This window comes from Watersipora subatra, chromosome 1 (genome assembly GCF_963576615.1).
Source record: "Watersipora subatra chromosome 1, tzWatSuba1.1, whole genome shotgun sequence".
In the NCBI taxonomy this organism is placed as follows: Eukaryota; Metazoa; Bryozoa; class Gymnolaemata; order Cheilostomatida; family Watersiporidae; genus Watersipora; species Watersipora subatra.
The window spans coordinates 43,195,357-43,222,131 of NC_088708.1; the positions used below are offsets into that span (position 1 = coordinate 43,195,357).

Genomic DNA, 26,775 nt, shown 5'->3' on the forward strand with positions numbered 1-26,775 from the left:
ATCAGAGATTCTTCTATTAAAGATGTAATTTAGTTGGTGCCTAATTACGCATAACATATCTAGTGTATTGTTATTATTACAGTAGCGGAAAATACGGTTTGTTTCACTATGTGCAATGAATAATACTGACTTTGGCAGCGCACGTCAGCGGTGAACTAGGTAACTCGCCTCCATCATTAGACGTCTCCTTGTCAGTAGACATCCTCAGGTTAGCGGCCTTCACTATGTCACGTGGTCTGTTGCTCACAGAGCTATTGGTTTATTTTGGGTTTTCATTTGAAGAACTAAAATGCTGCAGATGCAGTTTTCACAAAATTTATGCAAAACAAAACAGTGCATCAAATTTTTTTTAGTTGTTTTAATTAAATTTTGTACCTGCTGTTTGTCAAATAAAATTTCAGTGAGTAGTCGACAACAAACTCATGCCGATTACCATTTTCATATATTTTACTATAGTAACCACCTGTCATGGCGGACATATGTGATTGGTCTAGGATCTGCGAGAAGGTAATAATTCATTATTTGTCTGCTAGGAACCTTTGTTTTAATAAATTGTACGTTGTATATTCTGGAGTTAATATTAAGTTTACTATTTTATAATAATTATTGGCTATACATCCAATTAAAAATTTTCTCTGCTGACAAAGAAAATTTACAAAAAAATCATCTTGACTCTATCAATGAGAAAATTCATAAATGATACGCTCCGTAACAGAGATGCGTTTTGGATATTTGTAAAAGCTAAAAAATAGTTAGGAAGGTACTGTTTGATCCAATAATTTTGCTTGCGAGTATAGAAAAAATTTAAAATATACTTTACTAAGAATTATAGCACGCTGTTATCACGCTTCGTGTAAAAGATTCTGTTAACGATGCATAAAGCATATATATGAAAAGGGAAGTGAATAAATAGTGAATAAGAATTGAAGCAATGATTTTACGTCATTACTTCTTTTTGGACGTGTAGATGTTTTACAACTAAAACATTAAATCTCAAAAGTGGCTGCAACAATGTAAAAGGGTACTCACACGTGAAGTGTTATTTCAAATTGAGAACGTACCTTACAATCTTTTCCAATTATGCTTGACTTAGAGTACTCTAATGCTCTTTTAGACATTAACTGTCCGAGGTTCTTCTACTAATATAAGTTTTATACTAATATCTCTTTTCTGTGCCTGCTTTTGTGATAGAATGGAGGTTCATTCACCTAGATGCATAGATGTACTGCTCCTTGATTGCTGGTCAGTATATTCCATTGGTTTTTTAACAAAGCTTTATGTGATTTCATTTTTCACATTCTGTAGCTTGCTTCAAGTTTTTATAATTTCACCAATCTGTGACTGCCCTACTCCAATTTTACCCTGTTAATATTTTCTTTTTCATTGGATTGCTAGGTCTTGTTGCAAATTTCTTCTCACATAGTTTATTTGAAACTTCATTGTTTTATAGCCTTAATTTTATTAACTAACTATAGTTACTAAGCAGATTAAGCCAATGCCTTTAACATTTTTCTTTGTAAGTTTTAGACTGATATTTTTATTAACGTTGAGATAAAGCAGTGTTTCAAAAGTTATTGCCATACAGAAATTTTATTGCACACATTGTGAAATGCACTAGTAACTTCATAACTTTATAATCAATGATCAATTATCTATTTAGTGAGCTTGATCTAACCTACAATTTTTTTGTCGTTCTATGAAAATCTATTGAGCATAAGTTAGGAAAATATTAATGTTAACAACGTAATTAAGAAGAATGTTGAGACAAGTTTTTAGTAAGCTTTTGTAGTTAATATACGTATTGTGGAAAAAATGCTTATGGTAATCGCTAGTAATATATTCTAAAAAGATTTTTAATTCGGATTTTGAGGCTTCCCTACTATACGACAATTTTCAATTTTTACGCAATATGGTGTGTGCATGATTTCCTTATTACGCTTATTAGGATTATAATTTATGCGTTAATGCTTATTGCAACTAAATAATTTAAATACCATATTCACCTACCAAGAGAATCAACACTCCACAGCAATTCTGATAGCCCGCTGAAGATTATGAAGATGCATAATTTACTTTCCACGTTACATGCTAATATGTACATTATTTACAATAATATTTATTCAGGGGAACAGAGGCTACTTCATTGTGCCAATTTGAAAATGATAGATTTAACCCAATGCATAGAAGATTTGTAAAAAGAACTTGTCAACCACCCAACTATCTGTTTGACATCTGTTGCAGGCTATTAAACAACAGAAAAAGAGTAGGGGTATTAAAAGAGACCATGATGTCACAGAGATATGCTTACACGAAAGGTAATGAAATTAATCTTCTTTCAAAAGCTATTGTCATTCAATCTGTTTCATCTGTATTTACATATTTGAAGACACGCGCAGAATAGATTTGGATACCAACAAAGTGACAAGAAAGGTAGATATTGTTTTATTGGTTGCAGGAAGTTGGAAGGAGTCTGTGATTTAAAGAATTATCTCAATTTGCAGTTTTTATGGCTCTCAAACAACCGAGTGAGTAAAGCTGTATAGATTCATTCTTCGCTGGTACACGCTCGTAAGCTAAGTTTAGAAGAGTGAAATAGCATTGAGACCTTATCTCCTTTTACAATGTCAATTAATATCAGTTTTCAGTATAAAATGCAGGTCCCTGGTTATACATACATTCATCAAGCCATGATTGCTAACACGTCCCTTTATGTATAAAAATAATATAAATAGACAATGAGTGAAAGTGTCATACATTTTGTTGATTGTGCATTGGTTTACCTTTCTTGATGTCGGTTAGTTTCCCTAGCTGATGTTACCAGGCAGGCTATCGGTGTAGGCTCTGCCAGCTTTCTGGGTTAGCTGTAGCTTTATTCCCTTTCTCTACAGCTGTCTTTTATAATTCTGTTTTTATTGGTAAGAATGGCGAATAGTATTTTCTAACCGCTAGAGAATAAATATGTCAAACCAAACATGGATCTTTAACCGTTAATCTAATAGTAATAATATGATATTGAAGTCCTTGTAATGAATAATTTAAGTTATTGATAGTACATATTTGCCATTACACAATTTGTTCTGTTTGCCCTTTGTTAATAGATACGTTCTTACGAGTAGTGAATTCATTTATGCTGGTATAGTAATGCTTTTTTCTATTGCTAACTGTTTAGTGCTACTATATTTTGCTAAGATATTATTTTGGAAACTTTGAGCGAGAAATTCATTTGCAAAAAAAAATCAGAATAAGCAGAGTGTGAATGTTTTTCAGTTTAGTTCCACTCAAGAAGGATTCAGTAATGAATATGAGTCATGATAAATAAATATTCATGAGTCATATTGTCTCTGTTTATTAAAATATCATACATATTTTATATAAATTTTCATTCTTTCTCTAACTTTCTAGCATTCATTATAGAATAATCCATTTTATTGTTTAAATGTGTTGATTGCAAGGATTTATTAGAAGTGTGTTAAAGCGATGTCACTAGTCATAGTGATTTCACTAGCCATAGTGATGTTACTAGCCATAGCGATGTCACTAGCCATAGCGATGTCACTAGCCATAGCGATGTCACTAGCCATAGCGATGTCACTAGCCATAGCGATGTCACTAGCCATAGCGATGTCACTAGCCATAGCGATGTCACTAGCCATAGCGATGTCACTAGCCATAGCGATGTCACTAGCCATAGCGATGTCACTAGTCATAGCGATGTCACTAGCCATAGCGATGTCACTAGCCATAGCGATGTCACTAGCTATAGCGATGTCACTAGCCATAGCGATGTCACTAGCCATAGCGATGTCACTAACCATAGCACTGTCACTAGCCATAGCGATGTCACTAGTCATAACGATGTCGCCAGTCATAGTGATGTCGCTAGTCATAGTGATGTCCCTAGTCATAGTGATGTCGCTAGTCATAGTGATGTCGCTAGTCATACTGATGTCACTAGCCATAGCGATGTCACTAGCCATAGCGATGTCACTAGCCAAATCGATGTCACTAGTCATAATGATGTCGCTAGTCATAGTGACGTCGCTAGTCATAGTGATGTCGCTAGTCATAGTGATGTCGCTAGTCATACTGATGTCGCTAGTCATAACGATGTCACTAGCCATAGCGATGTCACTAGCCATAGCGATGTCACTAGCCAAATCGATGTCACTAGTCATAATGATGTCGCTAGTCATAGTGACGTCGCTAGTCATACTGATGTCGCTAGTCATACTGATGTCACTAGTAATATTGATGTTTCAAGAGTATGCTGTCGGTTGTAGCTACGGAGGATACAGTGTCTCACACACAACTATAGGGTAACAGAGCTGCATCTACAGTATAACCTTCTAAAGGACATAAGTGGGTCACTCTCTCACCTTACTCAGCTACGAGTGCTCATGCTGCAAGGCAATCAACTTGCTGACTTAGAGAAGGTCATCAAAGAATTCCGAAAGATGCAAAGTTTGGAGATCCTCAGTAGGTTATATAGTTGAGGCTTGCTCTGTGCCTCCTGTGGTGACCAAATTGCCTAGTTTCTTAGTGTCCTTTGCTAATTCACCTATTATATGTTCGCTATTTGATAGCAGAGTTCTATTTGATTAATATTGCAAAAAAGCTATTCATCGTAGTTAAAATGTTATCCATCAAAAAGAGTTTTCTGCTCAGGCATCTATCGTAGTACGCCATGGATAAACAACTCCTTTAATGCATCAAAAATTAAAATCACTTCTTTCAGTCCAGTGATTTGGTACCATAGATATATAAACCTAGATTGGCCAATAATAGCTATTCCCATTGGTTGCCTTGTCAGACTTAAATAGCATGACGTAACGTCATTGCATTGTACCTCATGCTTGACTGCACTGTTGTTTACAATGGAGCTAATGGGGAGAAGGTGACAAAATCACATTTATTTTCACATAAAAACCTTCTTGGATACATAATCCGGTTAACTAAAGCAATTCTGTGATAATATCTGATAACCAACATAGATTAAAACTATAAAATCTATGAATTGTTGCACACAAATCATGAGCCATCAGGGCTTTATTTGCCACCCTCTCCTATCCCCATTCTCTCTTTTTCCCTTCTCCAAAGAAGAAGTGAGAAAGGGAAAAGAGAGAAGGGGGAAAGGAGAAGGGGGGGGGGGGGGCAAATAGCCCACTCACTCAAAGAGCCAGACCCTGGCTAGGTAAATAGACTAATATCATGCTGAACTAAACACGACTAAATATGTTGAGTATGCAAGTATGTCTCAAGTCAAAAATGAGACAGAATGATTATTTTACAGCTGGCTATGTAGCTGGCTAGGTCACCAAAGCTGAAGTGTAATGATTGTACCACTATCATCATGGATGTTACCAACTATGGTGTAAACCAAGCAACGAATTCCCGAATCACAGTTAATATTCGTGGTGGCTTGACTTTGTCTTCGCCTGTGGTGATCGAGGCTTGCAACCACAGTAAGGAAGCGATGAGAGTGTTGCTTAGTAGTGCTGGATTGGTGAAAAACTTTCCCAGGCGAGCACTAATTGCCACCATGGAGAAGTTGCTGAGGTTCAACATTATGCTATTGTTTAAACTTTAAAGGTTGACTAGCAACAAAATTCACATTACAGTTATTTGGTATCAAAAGATTCAAAGTGTCTTACTCTGTTGTTTTGTAGGTGCCAAATATGTGGAAATGCGCATACAAGCTCTTAAAAGCTCAAAAACGAACCGTTAAACGCAGCCACACGAGACCGCCGTAGTGTGGATTCGCTTTCCAAAACGTCTCAAATGGGACGTAGTTGTTACAGGATGGTTTCTGTTTACACTTTCATGCAACCTCATTCGTCGAAATATTTTCACAAATATACTTCACGCATTCAATAAAACCATGTCTATTGTTCTTACGCGTCTGTGTTATCGTCATTGTAATGCTGTCACTTTTAGCACTGATATCTTATAACTTACTGTAAAAAATCGTTAAACTTTTTAACTTTAGCTCGAAGGAATACATATCATTGTCTGATAATCATGACGAGCCTGTTGGTCCCCTGTGATAATCGAAAAGTGCTGCAAAAATTATTTTCGAAGTATTAGGTCACGTGATCAGATTACGACTTGACGATTGAATAATGCCGAAACAAAACTGTAAAGTAGCGAGCATCTATATTTGATACGGGGTATTCGGTAAAACCCGAAGTGTTTGTCATAAACTAGTGCTACGATAAATTTTATATTGAGCCTTTTATTGGCTTTTCAATTCACGTGAGAACATCACGTGACAAGACGATAACAAAACTGTAATGACTACGTCAGAGAAATAAACAGATTCCAATCTACTGCGGCTTTTCATTTTTGAGCTTTTAAGAGTTTGTAATCACATTTCCACGTATTTGGCACCTACAACACAACAGGGTAAGACATGGTGAATATTTTGATACCAAATAACTGTAATGTGAATTTTGTTGCAAGTCAACCTTTAAGCTACAAAGAAGGGTCCACCTCAATACTATTGAGGCATTTACACTGAGGGCATCCTGAGAAACTTAGAAGCGCGTCTAAGAACCATCAATTCAGCAAATTTATTTTATTTTTAGTTTCTTTCACTACCAGAAGTTTTAGGGAAGTGATGGATTTTTGCTTTCCACTTATGCTAGGTTATCTATTTCTATATTTGTAAAGTATTTCTTAACTAATCTCTCGTTGATTTTAATAGCAGTTGAATATAAAATCTACTAATAAAAACACTAGCCAAATCAGGCTATTAATCTATCACCCATTGAATAGCATTGATCCACCAATGTCTAGCCATAAATTGTAGATTGCATCTATAAACTAAGCCATAAAATATAATGATTGGTGTGATAATGGTTTCTTTTATCTTGGTTTATTGAGGTCACAACATTAGGCTGTAATAGAACTATCTCTTAACCTTAAATGAATAAAAAAATCGCGCGTGCTGACCCGGTCCGACCCGATCTTGGCCCTCATTGCTGACCCTGAGTCTGGTCCGACTCTTCATTCCTTGGTCTCGTTCCAGCTCTAGCTAAGAAAGCCATTGATTCAATTTCCCTGATCAGATCAAAACTTCACAGGCTCATCATATTTAGTCATGTTTAGTTCAACATGATATTAGTCTTTTACCTAGCCAGGGTCTGGCTCTTTGGGTGGGTGGGCTATTTGCCCCCCCCCTGTCCTTTCCCCCTTCTCTCTTTTCCCTTTCTCACTTCTTTTTTGGAGAAGGGGAAAAGAGAGAATGGGGGATAGGAGAGGGTGGCAAATAAAGCCCTGATGGCTCATGATTTGTGTGCAACATTTCATAGGTTTATACTTTTAATCTATGGTGGTTATCAGATATTATCACAGAATTGCTTTAGTTTACTGGATTATGTATACAAGAAGGTTTTTATGTGAAAATAAATGTGATTTTGTCACCTTCTCCCCATTAGCTCCATTGTTAACAACAGTGCAGTCAAGCATGAGGTACAATACAATGACGTTACGTCGTGCTATTTAAGTCTAGCAGGCCTTTTCCCTATTGGCCAATCTAGGTTTATATATCTATGTTTGGTACAATCACTGATGGGTAAAAGGTCAAGCACTAGGTAACCTGTTCTTTATTGTCAAATACCAAGCAACCTGTCGGTTAGTGGCACACACTAGGTAATCTGTTGAATTCAAATAACAGATTGCATTTTAACAGACATACATGTATATACAATTAGTAGTTTGCTGACAATTTGTATTTATTAATGATCACCCCATAATCTGTTTTCCAGAGTTCAAGGTCAAGTGCACTTAGCATTGTCATAATAAAGATCGTTAGTTATGTATTTTGTGTAGATACAATGCAGATCTGGTTTATCTGTATACATTGACCGAATCGTGTTCACAAGAAAAGGGAGCACGAATACTTGAAACTTTGAGCAGTAAAATATTTAGTTGAAAATTGTTTCGATTTCCTAGAGTCTCTTCTGCAAAGGTGGAGAAGACATGTTAGACTATCTAACTGAACTAGTCGGTAAGACCTTTAACTAAAAACTAGCATAGCAATTGTGTGTTTGCAGACATGTTTGACAATCCTCTTGCTCAGGAAACAGACTATCGACATTACACCATATTCTGCCTACCTAGTGTCACTATTCTTGATCGAAAAGGTAAAGGCTAAGCTTCAGTATGCTAACTTGTTATATCTTTATCACATGTTTGCTTGCGAATTGATTTTTTTCCCAAAAATTGAAGATATTTATGCAAAGTTTTTATGGTGATACCCGACGCAGTCATATGGGAACAATGCTTGGTCATTGCAGAGGTACAAAGCAAAGAAAGAGAGATGGCAAGGAAGGGTTATGACCAAAGGAATGAGATGGTGAGGGAGACAATAGCCTTTTTGCGACGTTCCCAAGGACCTCCTGACCTCTATTATAAACAGAATCCACAAATGAGGCTGACCACACCCATTGCTCTGAGAGAACATTACTCCATGTGCAGGTAACCATGTGTAGGGTGTTACTATTTCATGTGCAGGTAGCCATGTCTAAGGTTTACTATTCCATGTGCAGGTAGCCATGTCTAGAGTGTTACTACTCCATGTGCAGGTAACCATGTGTAGGGTGTTACTATTCCATGTGCAGGTAGCTATGTTTAGGGTGTTACTACTCCATGTCCATGTAGCCATGTGTAGGGTTTTTATTTTTGTAAATTTGGTGTTGATATTTTCGATAATCATTTTGAATTTGATTTGAATCTATTCTTGTCTGCATCAGCATAAAAATCTGCAACCTCTTCATTGAACGCTTGAAGAACTGGTTCTTAGCCAATTTGTACAGCGGTTCAATGTACAGCTCATGTATTATAGTACAGCAGTTCAATGTACAGCTCATGTATTATAGTGCAGCAGTTCTATGTACAGCTCATGTATTATAGTGCAGCAGTTCAATGTACAGCTCATGTATTATAGTGCAGCAGTTCTATGTACAGCTCATGTATTATAGTACAGCAGTTCAATGTACAGCTCATGTATTATAGTACAGCAGTTCAATGTACAGCTCATGTATTATAGTGCAGCAGTTCTATGTACAGCTCATGTATTATAGTACAGCAGTTCAATGTACAGCTCATGTATTATAGTACAGCAGTTCAATGTACAGCTCATGTATATATTACAAACAATTCTACATTTTTTGGCAATTTAAGCAGCAGTTTAGTGCACATTATTGGCAAAGATGTGCAAAATCAAGAGTTGTCCTTTCTTTTGTCTTTGTCATAGCATAAAGCGCAGACAACTTTTTGTATCACTCAATAGTATTTCATTGTTGTTCGTCGAGCTAAGAGACATTATTTAGTGAACAAAGAACAAATTTCCTTAATGAAAAACTGATATAGAAAAAAAGAGCTCGCAGGAAGTTAGAAACTACGAATTACACAAACAATAGCCCTAGATTTGCCAAGAAAATTTTGTTGACAATTTTGGCAATTCTCCATTATGTTCATGTAATTATAACTTGTTGCTTAGCAAGATTGCCAGTTCCCTCTAAGTTGAACTAAAGCAGTTACCACTAGTAAAATACACAAGTATAGAGAGTCCATCCGTGACCTTTTTATTTCCTCCTACTTATTGCTAGGTATCTAGATGATACCACCATTCTTACCTATGACTGTTCTGTTACTATAACCTCAGAGGTTGTTTTGTCGACATTAACATAATTCTCAGGGGTTGTTACCAAGGATGGTTATGCTTTTATTTTTTTTAACAAGGCCATCTACGGCAGAACTAGATGAAGCATTCGAAAATCGAGTCAAGACAAAAGCCATGTGGACATACAATTACTTCAATTGGCAAAAAATACCATCTCCTCATGAGCGAAGGACCAATAGAAATGTGACTATTGAACCAGAAATACTATCAGCTGGATTCAAGTGAAGCTAACAGGGCCTAGTCTGATGTGATGATGTTCCTTGGACATAGTCTAACACAGTAGTAGTTCAATTAACATAAATGTATTAACTATTGTAAGATGATTATTTTCTCTTATATTCTTTTTAATGTTCCTCTGAGTTTGTTTTTTCAAGTGCTTCAAAGATCTTCGTGCTATAAGAATATTTTTGTTTATTTAGTTTTATAGTGTTCATACGCTAACAGATGTTAACCATTTTTTATATTATATCTATTTTAGTTCATAAAATAATACTTTGTTAACTGCACAATCAGTATTTGTAAACCTATCAATAAATCTTGTTTATGATATTAAATATAAATTTATTCATTGACTTTAGTTGATTAAAATTTACAAAGATTAAATAATTACAATTATATGTAGTATCTATTTTCTTAGCCATAAACTAGAACTCATGTAAAATCTAAAAAGCAGCAATCTTCTCTGCGAATAAAACTAAAATAGAAAAAAAGTCTACAGCACACAAATAAAAATAACTGGTAGAAAATATAATATAGAATGACCAGAAATATGGAAGCACAATATTAAAAACTGATTATATTGTGATACACCTTTTATACCAAATATCAACAATAGAAACATTTAGATAGCAAATCAAAAATATACAGAAAGGCAAAATGAATTTATACTGAGATGGTAGACACAACCAGAAAATACACCTGATATTGACACATCTGTTTTGCTAAATGGCCCCTGGCCACTACTTGATGCTCATAATTACATATAATGGAAAAGGTACTGTATTCCATTGGCTATCAAACCATGTAAGAGATATTCTGTGTAAATTTTTCCCAAAGATAGTGCCTAGAATGTGACAATAATTTCATGGGTTTAAACAGAGCCTTCCACCTCCATGACAAATTCCTTTCCAGGCGGCTCAGTTTCTGTCGTCTGTAAAATGTAGATACAACATAAAGGTTTTAAACTCAAAGAAAACGTAAAAGTGTAACATAACATGCTTTGGTTCAGAGAATGCTCAGTATGCAAATATATATATATAGCTTGTGAATGGATCGTGAATTGACCCTGTACATAACTCGTAGAGATGCCCCAATTCAATTGCACTTACCTACACACTTACTTACACACTGATCGACTAAAATTAACCTCCCAGATATTTTGTATTGAATAGTTGAGTGTTTATCATATTACAGAAAATATATATAATATATAGGTATGTACTTGTTTGTATTAAAGTAATTTATTTGAATAACTTAATTAAATTTCTTAATGTTAGTTAATAGAAATGTTAGCCCGTAATCAACTGCAGCCATTACCATCCCTCTAAATGGGATATATGACACATATGCAGCTCTTGACTGGATTTATCAGTTACATTTCTCACATGTGAATACAAATACCGTTAATTTAATATCGGAATTAATTATTTATATCTAAATGATATAAACTAAGTATATTTGCTTTGATACTACAAGAAATGGTGGATAAGTAGGAAAAATCGGAAGCTGCAGAATTATTTAGGAAAATATTGACGGATCCAGTTACTTGGCTACTTGCTGATCGGAGAAAAGCATGACTTAGTTCCAAAGCAGAAGTTATGTAGGAATTCAAATCGCCTTTAAAAAATATGTTGCACTTTTACTTGGTACATAAACTCACTTGAACTCTTGCCCACCTCAATACTGTAACATTAAGTTTGCCTTAACATGACTATGAGATGCTTCATATCCTACAAGATGCGGAACTCGCATGTGGTGATTACCTACGCAGCACTTTTTCCATTATGCAATGCTAGTAATTTCATCTTTTCTTACAATTCCATTTAGTATATATTAAAGAGACTTCAACAACACGATATACAATGAGAGTACCTGAGGCGTAGCGCTATTCAATAGTAGCTGAGCAGCTGGCTGAGCGTGTGACACACCATTCCGTGACCCAGAAGAGCTTGTGCTATCTTGGCGACGTTCTGTAGATCTTTTGTGTCTTATGCTAAGACAATAAAACCAATAAGGTTATGCAGATGAAACTGTATCATTTTATGTTACAAAATTAAGAAGTTATTAGGCACATCCACTGTAATGCATCGCTAGCATTTCTCCATCACAGGTGTTGGGAGCAGGCTTGAAATCTTTGCTAAGTTGGGTTTAGTAAAACGCGTGATGCGTGAAAAATTGGGTGACGCTGGGTGATGGCTAAAATCATGCCAGATTGTCATAAAATTGCTCCCAATGGCTTACCGGATGCATGTTAAGTAATATCTCAACAAACCAGTAATTTTCTTTCCAAGTTTTTTTCAAGCTTGTGGGAATATGACTCCTGACAATTTTAGCTAGTTTTAATACACTAATTCAGTAAAATAGTTGAAAATACATACTAAAGCTTAGCCTTAAGTGCGTGTTCAGTAGGTTAAACTTGATTGAGGTGAATTCAAGGTTTATGTTAAACGCACGCCGGTCTTGAAAGCAAGAACTCCCTACAGTACATTATAGTATTAAATTTTATTGCATGTCATAACCACTAAATACACTAAATACAATACAAGTTACTGTAGGTAACTATAGTTACTAAGGTTAACATACTATTTTGTTACTAGCTTTTAACATGTACAGCGCTTATATAAAACTTTGACGATTTTTACCAGGGAATGTTTGCATTATATAATTACTATGATTTCTATACCCCTACATACGAATTTTTTATCATACGATGTCAACCCTGGAATGGATCAAAATTGTATCCTGTTGGTGCACTGTATATCAAACAGTACATTAGTCTGCTAGCTCTATGCCAACCTTTTTGATTAAAACGGCAGAAAGCATTGCGTCGGGTGAAAAAAGGTAGAAGTAAGCGTATGAAAAGAGAGAGAAAGCAGACAGCTGCTAATACTTACTGAACAATGATTGCTATAGCAACTACAATGACTATAAAGACTAGCATGGCCACTCCGACTACTGCGTACACAGATCCTGTTCTAGCTGTAAATAAAGATCAAGCATTAAATTAAGCGAATAAAATCAAGCGGCTTTACATACTTGAAGATGGCGGCAAGGCCACCAATGACCGCTAGAGCTGCCAAAACAGCCCCGAAAACTGCGGCAAACTCTGACTCACGTTCACTGAGAAGCACTGTAATAAAAATAATTAGCGAATTCATAAATAACCCTCAACTAAAAATTGTCCTATCATGCTGCCGAGCCTAAACGTTGGCTTCAGAGGGAGAGGCAGCGAAAGATAAAGCTTTAAAAGTTTAGTATGGTAACCGATTGATTGAACACCTAACAGATGACATTTATATTAGTCAATGCTTACGTCTATAATTTTAATGCACTCTAAAGGCCTACGGTGGCAACAAATTGTGCAGATTAATGCAACTGCAAGTCAATATTTGACATTCTTAGAATGCAATCTTTATAGACAAAAAGATAATACTACGACAAACTTCGTGGATAATGCACAACAAGAGAAAAAACTAAGAAATAACCTCGGTGGTCAGAAAGGAAGGGAAAATGTGTAAAAACACTGCAACACACTCTCAACAACAGGTAAATCAGAACGCATGCCATGCTCAGTGGCGTTGTATTGCATAATAGTACTATACCAAACACTTGTATACCAGATACCAGCACTATATCAAATACTAATGGTATATTAAATATTTGCACTATATCTAGTACTAATACTATACCAAATACTAATTCTATATCAAATGCTAGTTGTATATCCAGTACTTGTACTATACCAAATACTAATACCAGTACTACATGTATAGTGAGTAATTGGAACTACTACTGAATGTTAGTAGCATACCAAATACTAATACCTGTACTACATTTATAGTGAATAATTGGAACCACTACTGAATGTTAGTAGCATACCAAATACTAATACCTGTACTACATGTATAATGGATAATTGGAACTACTACTGAATGTTAGTAGCATACCAAATACTAATACCTGTACTACATGTATAATGAATAATTGAAACTCCTACTGAATGTTAGTAGCACACCCAATACTAATACCTGTACTACATGTATAATGAATAATTGGAACTACTACTGAATGTTAGTAGCATACCAAATACTAATACCTGTACTACATGCATAGTGAATAATTGGAACTCCTACTGAATGTTAGTAGCATACCAAATACTAATACTATGAAAAGTAAAGACAAACCTCTGCCCCTGGCTACAATCACAATCAGAAACAATAGAGGTGCTATACCTTACAACTACTATTGTAATCACCAGTAATTTTACATACACAAGTAATACTACTCATGTAGATGAGAGCTGATGTGACAACTACGTACTCCATTCCTACTGACAACTGTCATGCTTTCAAAACTGCGTCTACTGACAGTATTTACACTAGAGCTAGTGCAACTATGCACACCTTTGGCACCTGTAACCACAATAGACAAATAATGGGAAGTTTTAAGATCTAACAATATTATTAATATTTAATAAGAAAAATGGCAACTTTATTTTATGTTTTACTGACCAGGATCAAAGAATTTAAAACTTGCTTCTATGTTTAATGGCATAGATAGCGTTGTGTCGTAGATAGAAATTGTTTAAACCAACAAATTTATCAATCAATCAACCAATCAATTTATCAAATGCACCAAAATATGCCATAAAAATGACAACAAATATTCATTAAAGAAGAAGAGTAAGAAAATAAATACCAATGATGATCTTCACTTTCTCTTACGCATCTGGAATGTTTCGGGAAATTCTGAACATTGTATATGGGAAATTACTTTAATTGAAGTTCAAATCATTTCAATTCAATTAAGTATTTGCTCAATTTTCAAATCGCTGGTTGGAAAATTAATGTGTGTATAGGTGATGGCGAGTAAAGGTATGATTGCATACGCTGACTTGCTGACCAGTACTGAGACTGAGGTATTTAGCTGAAGTTTAATAATAACAATAGTAACTATATTAAGGTTAGAATTTATGTAAAACTTCAAGTTGGTATGACAGCGCCTTCAACATTTCACCTAACTGAATTTTTTGTCATGGGAAAACTCACAAACTTTTGCATTTTCATCGGTTTTACCAAAAAGATGAAAACACCCCAACCATAGTTTCAAATGGCCTAAACTTGCAAGTGTTTACTGTTGCAGCTTGCGCATTATGCAACCATATTTTACATTGCTGAAAGATATAATAATGTAAAAACCTAATTTTATGTAAACAAAGTGAACTAATAATAATGGAATAACAACAATAAGAGGTCTTATTGTTACTTCAATATACCAACTTTAGGAAATTTAGGCCATATGAACTATGGTTTGGATGTTTTTTATCTTTTTGGTAAAACCAAGGAAAATGCAAAAGTTAGTTATGCTATGACGAAAAAAATCGAGTTAGGTGAAATGTTGAAGGCGCTGTCATACCAACTTGAAGTTTTACATAAAGCTTATAAATTCTAACCTTAATATAGTTACTATTGTTATTATTAAACTTCAGCTAAATACCTCAGTCTCAGTGCTGGTCAGCAAGTCAGCATATGCAATCATACCTTTACTCACCATCACCTATACACACATTAATTTTCCAACAAGCGATGTGAAAATTGAGCAAATATTCAATTCTACACTTGAAGTAACTTCCAAGATACAATGTTCGGAGCTTTTTGAAACATTTCAGCTTTGTAAGAGAAAGTGAAGAGGTGTTGAAAATTGACCATAAAATGTGAAAACATAAAAACAGTGAAAAATACATGAGCTAAATTAATTTAAACTTGACCTAGTCAAATTAAAAGCTAAGCTTCGTTTCTCAACTACCACCCCTACTTCCAAACCTATGTATTTGTGAGGCTACACTTTTGCTCGGGTGGCTCTGAGGCAAAGTAACAATAAAAACCTTTTTGCTGATTATTAACTTAGTTTTCATGTTTAGTTTTTTTACATAGTTTAATATAATTTATAATTATATAATTAATGAATAAACTGCCTGGAAGTGTTTACACGTGCCTGAAGTAGGCTATCTATTAACGAGTTACCATAGGCTTTTGGGCTGTGCAACAACCGGACAGTTTACAATGTACTTTTAAAGGAATATTTCCTTCAACACACCAAAATTTTAACAACACAAAGTAAGTTTAAAAATGAATTAATTTGACTAGAAATTTGACTGTATGTAGAGGTTTGACTGTATGTAGAGGTTTGATTGTATGTAGAGGTTTGACTGTATGTAGAGGTTTGACTGTATGTAGAGGTTTGACTGTATGTAGAGGTTTGACTGTATGTAGAGGTTTGACTGTATGTAGAGGTTTGACTGTATGTAGAGGTTTGACTGTATGTAGAGGTTTGACTGTATGTAGAGGTTTGACTGTATGTAGAGGTTTGACTGTTTTTAGAGGTTTTACTGTATGTAAAGGTTTGACTGTATCAGCAAAACAGAGTTGAGACATTAGTCAAAAGTCTGCATGGTAACGTTTCTTAAAGTTTATGTTAGTACTTACTGCCAACTCGGATGACATTTTGACACCGGCTTCCTTCGTGCGTACTATCACACCTAGGAGAAATAATAGCATAAATAAATAGATATATGATAATCCAAGGCAATTTAAAATGTTATGTAAATACTTTTAATTATAGTAAATACTAGCACCATATCAATACTATAGTCATTGTATGAAGTTTTATGGAAGAATATTTAGAAAATAAAATTATTGTCGCAGAATCAAAATCTGGCCACAGTTTGACAATGACAATTACAAAAATGCTATGTGGTTGATGCTTGCTAAAACTTACAATAAAATTGGAAGGTCAGACATCTAGCATTTCATACAGGAGCCAATCATAAACACAAGTTAAAGTAGATTTTGAAAGTGGTAGGGTCGTACAGCAGACGTGTCAGTAGCAGACGTGTCTTCGAGTCGTGTCCGCAACAGTCGGATCTGTAGTAGTTGTGTCTGAAGTAGTTGCATCTATAGTACTTACGTCTATTTTGTTAACCAAGCTGTGATGCTACAATATCAAAACTAATGCTACTACAGATAAATGTAGTAAAACTCACTGGCAACGGGAGATTCGCCAACCCTCCACAACATTTATATCCACTACACAGTAGCCACCATTTAGACATCGTCTATAGAATGTATCATTTGATGAGCAGTTTGATGCATATACATCCACTCTAAGGGTTGTCGTTTCTAGAGTAGCGGTAGTCGTCTGTGGTTGCGGAGCTTCTTTTTTCATACAAGCCGCTAGAATACCATTAGCATACATGATAGATGAACCATAGCACAAGTGAAAACATTGTACTGAGTTTAATTGTTAATGAAAATGGTCTTATGGAAAGATAAAACCCAACAAACACTGAGAACAAATGATTATTAGAATTCGTACTGTATAGTTTCATGCCTAATTTTAAGGCTGGTTCACACTATATATCGTCGTATGTCAGCGTTTTCCTTTCGGCATTTATCGTCGATTATGTGAATCGTACACGGATGGCAATAGCATCGACGAAGCAACGCAGATACGTTGGGAAAGTTTGCAGATGTCAAACTTCCCCGATATTTCACCGAGCATCAATGACCGCCTGTATACAATGTGAACCATTTCAGAGATCGCAATTCGCTGATACTGTGATCTATTTATTTCCATATTTATTATATACCCTATTATGTGAACCGTAAACCTATGGCATCGACGAAGCAATGCGAATACGTCGGGAATTTTGCAGCTGTCAAACTTTCCCAATATTTCGCCGAGCATCGATGACCGCCTTTTCAATGGGAGGGATTTTGGCGATAGTAATTCGCGATCGCAGATAGTGTGATTTATTTATTTCTGTTTACAATAGTTACTGCAAGACTAGTATTTGATTCAAGCAGGCAAAAACAAAGATGTTTCTTCGTGAAAACTTAAAAAGAAAACTGAGAACACCTTGTCACAGAGTATTTGTTGAAGCAAACGCGGAGGGGTTTGTGATGGTGTGAACATTGTTATCATCGACGATCACCAAAGTATTGTGGAAACAACGCCGAGATGCAGAGATAGAGTGTGAACCAGCCTTTAGGGAATTAAGTAAACCATGACAAATTTTCAATTATCAAAATATAAGAGCATAACTCCTAATTTCATGCTTCATAACTCATGCCACACTTCTACCAAAAATTTTTTAACTTGTGGACCAATTGTTTGAACTGATATTATAATAATCATTCGGTTTGCCCATTCATTGAACAGGTTGTGGCATAGAAGGGGATAGGACTGCAAGTGTGACATTATGCATTATGCTATGACAATAATGGACGGACATAGCTCTTGAGCTCTCATAAGTGGATCATTGCTTACAACACTCGTGATTGTCTCATGTAAGACAAGCATGAATAGTGAGTCGTTTGTGAGAAGAGCGCATTCAATTCCTTCAGCACACCTTTGCATGTATATTAATATAAAATGCAATATAAACAATCGATGCTGGAAATGTATTGGCAGTTGCTTGGATTAGTTCCTGTTTGCTAATGGACATTATTGAATGAGTGGTGAAACTGGCATCTATCGAAGCATTATTCGTCATTCACATATCCAGTTGCCACCAGATAGAAATGAGGGGCGTGAAAGAAAGTGCAAGCGCGGACGTCTTAGATGGATACTTGGCCAGTCAGTCTATCCATATCTTGAAGAATCCCTCACAGCATGTCTCTTATCTTACTCTAACTAGCTGTATAACTGGGAATGAATGAACATTATATCACTAGTAGTACTAGTACTAGCTAGATGGTCCCGTGTAGACATTTCATGTTTCCTTAAACGGCTGCCGTGTCATAGCTAGTATCTGTATATCGCTAGCTTTGTTTATTTGTTCCAACAAATGAGCCCAATTCGGGGTGACCGCAGTGGGCTAGTTGTAATAGCAGTCTCAAGTCTAGTGGCTGCTAGCGGATTGATGTATTGACAACCAAGTCAAACATAATCTGAAAGGTTTGTAAGTTTCACATGATATACACTGTAGATTAACCCTGTCATGATATACACTGTAGATTAACCCTGTCATGAAAACAAAGTTTGCATCACCCACAAGATGGAAATCACAGAGTAAAGCAATTTTTGTTACTCACAAATTTTTACTGAATGTTTGATTGTTGCGAAAGTTGGAGAGAGCACTTGTGAATGATAAGCAAGAAAAAGCCAAGGTATTACATTTTGAACATTTTCCACACTTCAGCCGTTCCTATTTCGATTTTAGCAGTTACGAATCTGTCGCTATGATATCTGATGTGGAAATCATTATCTTTTTTAACAATGTCTTCACATTAATCCCAACATCTGAATGTCCATCCAAACACTTGTCTTACGATAACTCAATGTGCGCACAACTCCAAATAATACGCGCAATGGAAAAATTGTGTTAGACTTTCTAGCAATGCCCTGATCGTCAAACAGGCATAACTTTAATACATTGGGATAATTAGCCCAAAAAGAGGACTGTTTGTTTTCTGATTTGCATTATGAGCAAAATTACATTCTCACTTGACTAGGTGCACATATATAATCGTATGTATAACTTTTTATGGGCATTCATAGTCATCAACAAAATGATGTTTTTATTACATGTCAAAACAAAAATGAGAAGACAGAAAACCGGCAACTATCGAGTGAGTTGAACAAAAGTGTTTTAAAAGTTGGTAATCTAATAGCATTGTGGATAGTGAATTGTGGGTTGTACATTAGTAACAGAAAATATATAAACTGAAACATGACAGGTGCATGTAACACATGTACTGTATGGTACCACGAAATAGAAAACAATGTTCATCATATGTGGGGGAATAAATACAAATAATTTGGGCACAATTTACACAGGATTTTGAAACCAGTAACACAAATTCATAAACGAGCCAGTTCAGGATAACACATGTAAATTGTCTAAGTGACAGTCAACCATTGTCATCGGCACCATTTTGGTCAAAAAATGGTCAATACTTTGGAAGATCGAGAAAACACAGCCATATGCTGAATCGATCGACAGAAATTAGATCGGTATCTCATGAAAGATCAAACCTATCAAAAATACTGCTAATGGAATAAAGTTAGCCCTGAACAATCAATACACTTGTAAACCTGTACAGTAAATGTGTACAAGTGTACTGTACAAGCTGTACAGTACACTTGTATACCAAAGTAGCTGTAACATTGCAAATCAATATGGCTAACAATTCGCAGACACATGAGGATGAGTCACATATGTTGTTATCGAGATAAACTAAGATAATTGCTTCGACGTTCAGTAAAACACAGAATGAAACATCATGGATTAGATAAGATTGATCTTGACAACTGACAAATACCCAAACTTCACAGTTTAAAAAGATTGACCCTACTCGATCTTTTGGATGGGTCAAGTTGTGGTCATGGACGGTGGCAAAGTAGGTCTACTTCCTGTATTAACTTAAATAAACTGTTATGTTACTCCACTCGTAGCTCAAATCAACAGCCTTCATAGAAATATATCAGCGAGTTATCTAAATATGTCTTCACCATTTTTTATCCTTAAACAAATCCACAATATACATAACGAAATCACTATTGTATTTGCATACTTGTGATATTAGCCTAAGTTGGTCAGTAAAGAAAGAACGCTACGGCTGAGAGATGTTCTCACAAAAGGAATCAGGATTCCATGGCATTAGTCCAGTTAAAACTGAGATATGTATGGCGATACAGTCAAAGGCCAGATCCGATGGTACAATAAAAGCTCAAGTCAAACAATTATCTATCAGAAGGTATGGCAAAACAGTCAAAGCCCTACTCTGATGGTGCAGTCAATGCTCAAATCAAACATATATCGATCAAGATGCATGGCAGTATGGTGAATGCTCTGGTCTAAAGGTACAGTAAAAGCTCGAAACAAAAATATCGATCAGGAGGTATGGCAGTACAGTAAAAGCCCTAGTCTGAAGGTGCAGTCAAAGCTCGAACCAAAAATATTTATCAGGAGGTATAGCAGTACAGTTGAAGCCCTGGTCTGATGGTACAGTCAAAGCTCGAATCAGACAGCTATCTATCACCTGGCCATTGCCGCTGCACCATGTGCAGGCAGATATCTTCTGCTACCATGAATATAAAATATATATTGCCGCTTGCCCACACAAAGGGGAGCCTGACTGGCATGAAAAGAATTATCTGGAATGCTCCTGAAGTGAGGTGGTTGACTAGCACCTGATGCACTCTATGGAGAAAAAAAGGTTCGCCTTCTTGCTCTTATGTTTATAAAACAGTTTATCAATGACTGTATACCCTTGTCAGTATAAATCAATCAAGATCAATAACCAAAGTTACAGTGACAGAACAACTGAATACAATAACAGGGCCACATTAGAACGACAAAAAGCAAGTTAAAGGTTATCCACCCGCAATCCTTAACATTTGCTATAAGAAGACCTCTATGTCAATCACACAGCTCATTAACAATAGTTCCAGCATTATTTGGTACATGCTAAATGGTATTTGGCATGTACCAAAATACAATCTATCCTAATTAGCGGTACACCGAGAGGTCTGCTAGCTGCAGTGGCCAGAGGGAGAGGCAACATAGGTAATAGTCATTTGACAGGCCTGGCAGGTCCGAATTGTGCAACGCACTCAATCTTGTATGCTAACAGGGGCCATTTTGGAGCAATAGATAAACAGACCAAGGATTGTTTATATAAGATAACTGGAAACAACTGCTTAGACTGTCGTAAACAGTGAAAACTTAATTTAATTAATACTTAATGATAGACTACATCCCTCTATTGTTTACTCTCTGGTGGCTACTGGTTTGGTAAAATAGCTTAGTAAGAGGACCTGAACGTGTTTCATCGCCTCAGCTGGTACAAATAACTTTAGAATAAATATATATGAACTTTATTATCACCTGTCAAAGCAAATTAGACGATGAAACAAAAATAAAGAACAGAAAAGCAAAAAAATATACAAAGTTTATAAAATACAAAATTGCTTGTTAGACTATGTGGTACAAAATGAGTGATGCCAAATCTATGCGTTAACAAATTGTATATGGCACCCAAGTCAATACATTTATTGGATACATCTAGGCTTTTGTTAACCTATGGAAAGTCATGATTAATACAAATTGCAAGCAGGTTTCCGTAAATCATATGTAACTAAATTCCATAAACTCTAGTTTATTGCTGCTTCTAAACCGAAGTAGGATCACGAGCTAACTAACCGAGTACATTTTATACAGTGTTAATTTACTGATTTACAACATTAAAGTCTATTTTTGAGATTCTAAACATTCATAAGGGCAGTAATCAGATTTCTATGGCTTCTGTTTTAAATTACAACCTTAATTGAGGTTTTAATTTATTACAGTGAAATAAATTACAGTAAATTGATATGAATGACTACTATAGGGATTTTAAATACAGCATTTATATACGTTGGTCCCTTTTACTATCAATCAAAAGATGTTTCATAATACCCATTCTTCAGAAAACTCACGTTATAATACAAATTTTCATCGACACGTCAAACCTTCAGTTCTACGCATTTCCACGCATGGAGGATGAAAGACCATTCTTGGAATCATGAAAATGCAGTGAATGTAAGTGTTTAACCTGATTGCTCCAAACTGTCACATGTCAGGCCTTCTACGATGACCAGTCAGTATGGGGGCCAGCTATGATGATCAGCCAGTACGGGGGAGGGGGGGGCCAGCTATGATGATCAGCCAGTATGGGGGCCAGCTATGATGATCAGCCAGTATGGGGGCCAGCTATGATGATCAGCCAGTATGGGGGCCAGCTATGATGACCAGCCAGTATGGGGGCCAGCTATGATGACCAACCAGTATTGGGCCAGCTATGATTACCAGCCAGTATGGGGGCCAGCTATGATGATCAGCCAGTATGGGGGCCAGCTATGATGACCAGCCAGTATGGGGGTCAGCTATGATTACCAGCCAGTATGGGGGCCAGCTATGATGATCAGCCAGTATGGGGGCCAGCTATGATGACCAGCCAGTATGGGGGCCAGCTATGATGATCAGCCAGTATGGGGGCCAGCTATGATGACCAGCCAGTATGGGGCCAGCTATGATGACCAGCCAGTATGGGGGCCAGCTATGATGATCAGCCAGTATGGGGGCCAGCTATGATGACCAGCCAGTATGGGGGCCAGCTATGATGATCAGCTATTCCCATAGACTAGCTGTAGAATAGCATTAAAGTACGCTAGAGCAACTCAACTTCAGCATGTTTGTGTCCCTGAACAAGATTAGTAAATAGAATTTTAGGAAAAGGTGAAAGTTTGCCGAACATGATTTTCTTACTTCAGGGTATGGAGTGAGTCTAGCCAAATCTCAAGTTTAGCTCATTTCCATTCTGTTTATTTCAATCGTATGCAAAAGATTGTCATTACATTGTATCAGCAAAACTTCCTTGTTGAATGCAATGAGGGCTATCCACTTGCTTCTCATTTGTAAACAATATTCATGGCTTGAACAAGGATGGTTTATTCCATGTATTTCCTTCTATAGATTCTATGAATGCAGACTGAAGCCTTAATAGCTACAGGGGGAGATGCTTTAGGTTTGTAATGACTTCAGAACTATGGCTATGGACTATGAAACTATGGTAATTGACTATGACATCCGTGATAGCCTCGCATACATTGAGAGCAAAATCTTGTTGTGACATAAACCCAAACTCGCAATATAAAAAGTAACTTTCAACCAGTCAAAACTAGCCAGGCATAAAGCAGTCAAAAACGCAAAGACAAAACTATTACATTCGGCCTGGATATAGTTTTGCAAAAAATTATAGTAGAGATATATTACAAGCTACTTTTAAGTAGTTTTACCGTGTTGAGATTAAACAAACGAGAGGAGATAGTGAGGACATCTTTTGTTACTGACTGAGCAAAGATGTGCACCAGGCACATCTGCTACTACCTTGCGAATGCTAGAAATTTATGTCCAGGAAATATGGATGAAGCGCGCACTTTGTATTGATAAGATTTCAAGGGCGACGCAGAGAACAACTATATCTTAACTCACACAAACTTTCACTTTCACTAGACCTCCTCACTTCTCTATCTTCTCCTCACCTCATCTATCTATCTATCTCTCGATCTATCTATCTCTCGATCTATCTTGATTGGCAGAGTCAGCTAAGGTAATCAAGCTTCTTAAACTCCTACAAACTCTTGTAGGCCAGCTCTGCAGCAGACTACTGTGGCATGCAAAATTCCTCTCTCCTCCCCCAATCCCAAATAGGAGGCTGACTATCTTTTTCATAATGGGTGTTAGTTATTCAGAGTAAACCTCAAGCCTGGTTTACATTTATCATCATTCTCGAGTAACAACCGTATGACATGTACAGCAATGCGTATGACATATAGAACAATGTGTATGACATGTACAGCAATGCGTATGACATGTACAGCAATGTGTATGACATGTACAGCAATGCGTATGACATGTACAGCAATGCAGAATGACATGCACAGCAATGCATATGACATGTACAGCAATGCCTGATCAAATTAAACATACATGTATTTATTTATACCACACTGCCTTTAAACACGAATGATGACCAATATGAACCAGGCTTTAGTTATTAGTTGGAATTATCGGCTCCTACTGCTGATAAAAGCAGACTTGCCAACCTAGAAATAAGGCTAGTACACACAGCTTGTAAAGCTGAAATCACATATTTACAAGTAGTCCAGGCAGTTATAAAAACGTGCGATCTTGTCGAACGTTCACACAACTTTTAGACATTCCCGTACATGTTATAGAACCTACCGGAATGCCTAATGTTCATTAGATTATATGAAGGCGGGAAGACTGTGAAGTCGTCTGCTATATATTTCTAATCCCTTTTGCATAAGTTCTAAACTGCTGGCTTACATCTTAATACAACAATTCATTTACCCTACCATCACAACTAGTTAACGAACATTACAATGGCACGAGACAAACAGAGCTATACCAACTGATAAAAAACATCTATGTATGCAACTGTTTTGTTATGTCACATTATTTCTTCTAACTTTTATGCAAGTAAAATAGTTTAACTCTAGCTTACCTGTATGGTATTCAAAAAAATTGACAGACAAGTAAATGACTGTGCACAATAATAAGAGCCTGGCCATCCGCTCTGGTTTAGAGAGTCACATTAGCAATAGAATATGCCACTTCCCCTAAAAAACAGATGCAAAAATCTTTAAAAATGTCTGGGCTTGTTAGTGAGTGCAGAATTAAATGACAATATGTTAGTGAAAGCCCTACCACAAACAAACATTAAACAACGTCACTATAAATAAGGCTAGATTTGATCACTTGTTACTTCTTGTTTGTAATCGAAATAACCCTAAACGTAAGCATTGTAGTAAATGCGACATACCGTATGTTATGAAGTAAAATCTGCAACAGCAATCAGCAATGTACGCGTAACAGCAATGTTAAGTGTACATCCACAATGACAATGTTGTAATCGACAATGCTAAGTGTAACGTGTGTTTACTATTTGTGTCTACTCGTGAATATATCAGCTGATATGTTGTAACTTGTTACCTATCTATAAACCTTATGTGAGTAGAAATCGGTCAATCCTAATCCAGCTTGGTGATAGTCTTGCAATTGTTGATTTGATAGATAAGATGTCAATCTAGCGTTTATTCAATTCTACAACCAATTTTCCCGCAAAGAAATGGTTCTATATCAACGCTGATGACTCTTATATAAAGAGAAACTCCACCCTTTATGAATGGGATGTGCTAGTCTTAATGATCGCTTTTGTAATTTTACATAAATTACCCGAACAGTAAAGCTGTAAAAGTAGGCGTTTGAGCGTAGATATCATGTTAGCCTTTGAGTCTTAGTTAGATCACGTTGACTGTGGACCAAACGCATCCGTGTTGGTAATTCTCTTTACGAGTTTGCGCCTAGTCCATGCATCATCGTAGCGACGGATAAACACCTTTTTCGTCTGAATCGTGTTGATGCTCATAATGGCTGCACGCTTTTTCACAACAGCATGACGATTGGAAAATTGTAAAGTGATCAAAGATAGAATAAAACTGCAATCGTGCTTTTTACAGTTTGTAATGCTTATACTTTTGTTCTCAAATCTTCCTTGTGAAAACACACACGTTAGATTGGCAAGATTACACAAACTAGTATCTATAGTTAACTGTTGCTTATGCAAGCTGATTATTGGTGAAACATCGTTTATCATTTTGAAAGTCTATAACCCCATCATTACAGTTTGCAGGAAAAAATTGAATACAGATATCATAGTTGACAAAAAGTTCGATAAGAATTAGCGTGAGACCGCACACATGATGGGATGCTTGAACGTGACTGCGAAACAAAAGCGAGTGTAAAAATATTTTATTTTTCGCAGGTGTAATGAGATTGATTCTAATTAGAATCAGTCATAAGTTTACAAAAAAGTTAAAGCTCGTGTATATTAAAATTTCTCTTATCTTTAGCTCTCAGTTTCCTGATTCTTGACCCTACTAAAAATTGGCACTTGTGTCAGTTATCTCGGTATTCCGCTGTACTGAATCAGTAGGTTTAAAATTTAAAAACAACAGTAAAATAGCAGAACACTTTATGCTCTTTGCTATATTTTTCAGAGTGAGGTTCCAAACTTTTAAAAATATTGCATTAAAGAATGAACTTTTAGGTGGCTGATGACAGCTCTGTTGGAAGTGTCCACGTCTTACAGAAACAAGCACCTGTACGGCTGTTTGCTTTTTTAGTTTAAAAGTTCGTACGGCTTGTCTGTCAGAATATGCCCTGTTTCTGTTGTATAATTAGCTTATTTGCTTTTTATGGTCTTCATGGTATTATTTTCAGTCTGATTAAAAACCATGAA

At 36.1% G+C, this 26,775-nt stretch overlaps 3 protein-coding genes across 4 annotated transcripts in view; 1 reads left to right on the forward strand and 2 right to left on the reverse strand.

The window, feature by feature from the left end:
* The window catches only part of LOC137386104 (B-cell CLL/lymphoma 9 protein-like), a 42,254-nt gene extending 42,049 nt beyond the window's left edge, over positions 1 to 205 (reverse strand). The window contains exon 1 of the mRNA XM_068072789.1: positions 131 to 205. Coding sequence (XP_067928890.1) covers positions 131 to 202 — 72 coding nt within the window. The 5' untranslated portion in view covers positions 203 to 205. The remainder of the gene's footprint in view (positions 1 to 130) is intronic.
* A 223-nt stretch (positions 206 to 428) lies between these two features.
* On the forward strand, positions 429 to 10,205 carry LOC137409312 (leucine-rich repeat-containing protein 72-like). Its single transcript, XM_068095554.1, has 7 exons — positions 429 to 507; positions 2,242 to 2,315; positions 2,456 to 2,525; positions 4,281 to 4,476; positions 8,055 to 8,144; positions 8,298 to 8,478; positions 9,745 to 10,205. Exons 1-7 carry the CDS (start codon positions 469 to 471, stop codon positions 9,908 to 9,910), a joined length of 816 nt encoding a protein of 271 aa, XP_067951655.1. The 5' UTR covers positions 429 to 468; the 3' UTR covers positions 9,911 to 10,205.
* A 34-nt stretch (positions 10,206 to 10,239) lies between these two features.
* Positions 10,240 to 25,667, reverse strand: LOC137408151 (uncharacterized). Of its 2 annotated transcripts, none has more exons than XM_068094556.1 (7): positions 25,479 to 25,667; positions 24,979 to 25,093; positions 16,947 to 17,136; positions 16,390 to 16,442; positions 12,799 to 12,883; positions 11,777 to 11,897; positions 10,240 to 10,835 (listed from the first exon to the last, which is right to left on the reverse strand). In XM_068094556.1, the coding sequence occupies exons 2-7, from the start codon at positions 25,043 to 25,045 to the stop codon at positions 10,776 to 10,778; spliced, it is 576 nt and encodes a 191-aa protein (XP_067950657.1). In that variant the 5' UTR covers positions 25,046 to 25,093; positions 25,479 to 25,667; the 3' UTR covers positions 10,240 to 10,775. The 2 variants fall into 2 exon arrangements, with proteins under 2 accessions (XP_067950657.1, XP_067950648.1); XM_068094547.1 differs by having other exon boundaries at positions 25,467 to 25,667.
* Positions 25,668 to 26,775: the final 1,108 nt, after the last annotated feature.

Coding starts and splice junctions, on each gene's coding strand:
- LOC137409312 (XM_068095554.1), top strand. CDS start 469: ATGGCGGACATATGTGATTGGTCTAGGATCTGCGAGAAG. Junction 2,316..2,455: donor GAGATATGCTTACACGAAAG/GTAATGAAATTA, acceptor TATTGGTTGCAG/GAAGTTGGAAGGAGTCTGTG. Junction 2,526..4,280: donor TATGGCTCTCAAACAACCGA/GTGAGTAAAGCT, acceptor TGTCGGTTGTAG/CTACGGAGGATACAGTGTCT.
- LOC137408151 (XM_068094556.1), bottom strand. CDS start 25,045: ATGGCCAGGCTCTTATTATTGTGCACAGTCATTTACTTGTCTGTCAAT. Junction 17,137..24,978: donor TTTTTTTGAATACCATACAG/GTAAGCTAGAGT, acceptor ATGGTATTCTAG/CGGCTTGTATGAAAAAAGAA. Junction 10,836..11,776: donor TGAATAGCGCTACGCCTCAG/GTACTCTCATTG, acceptor TACATTTTACAG/ACGACAGAAACTGAGCCGCC.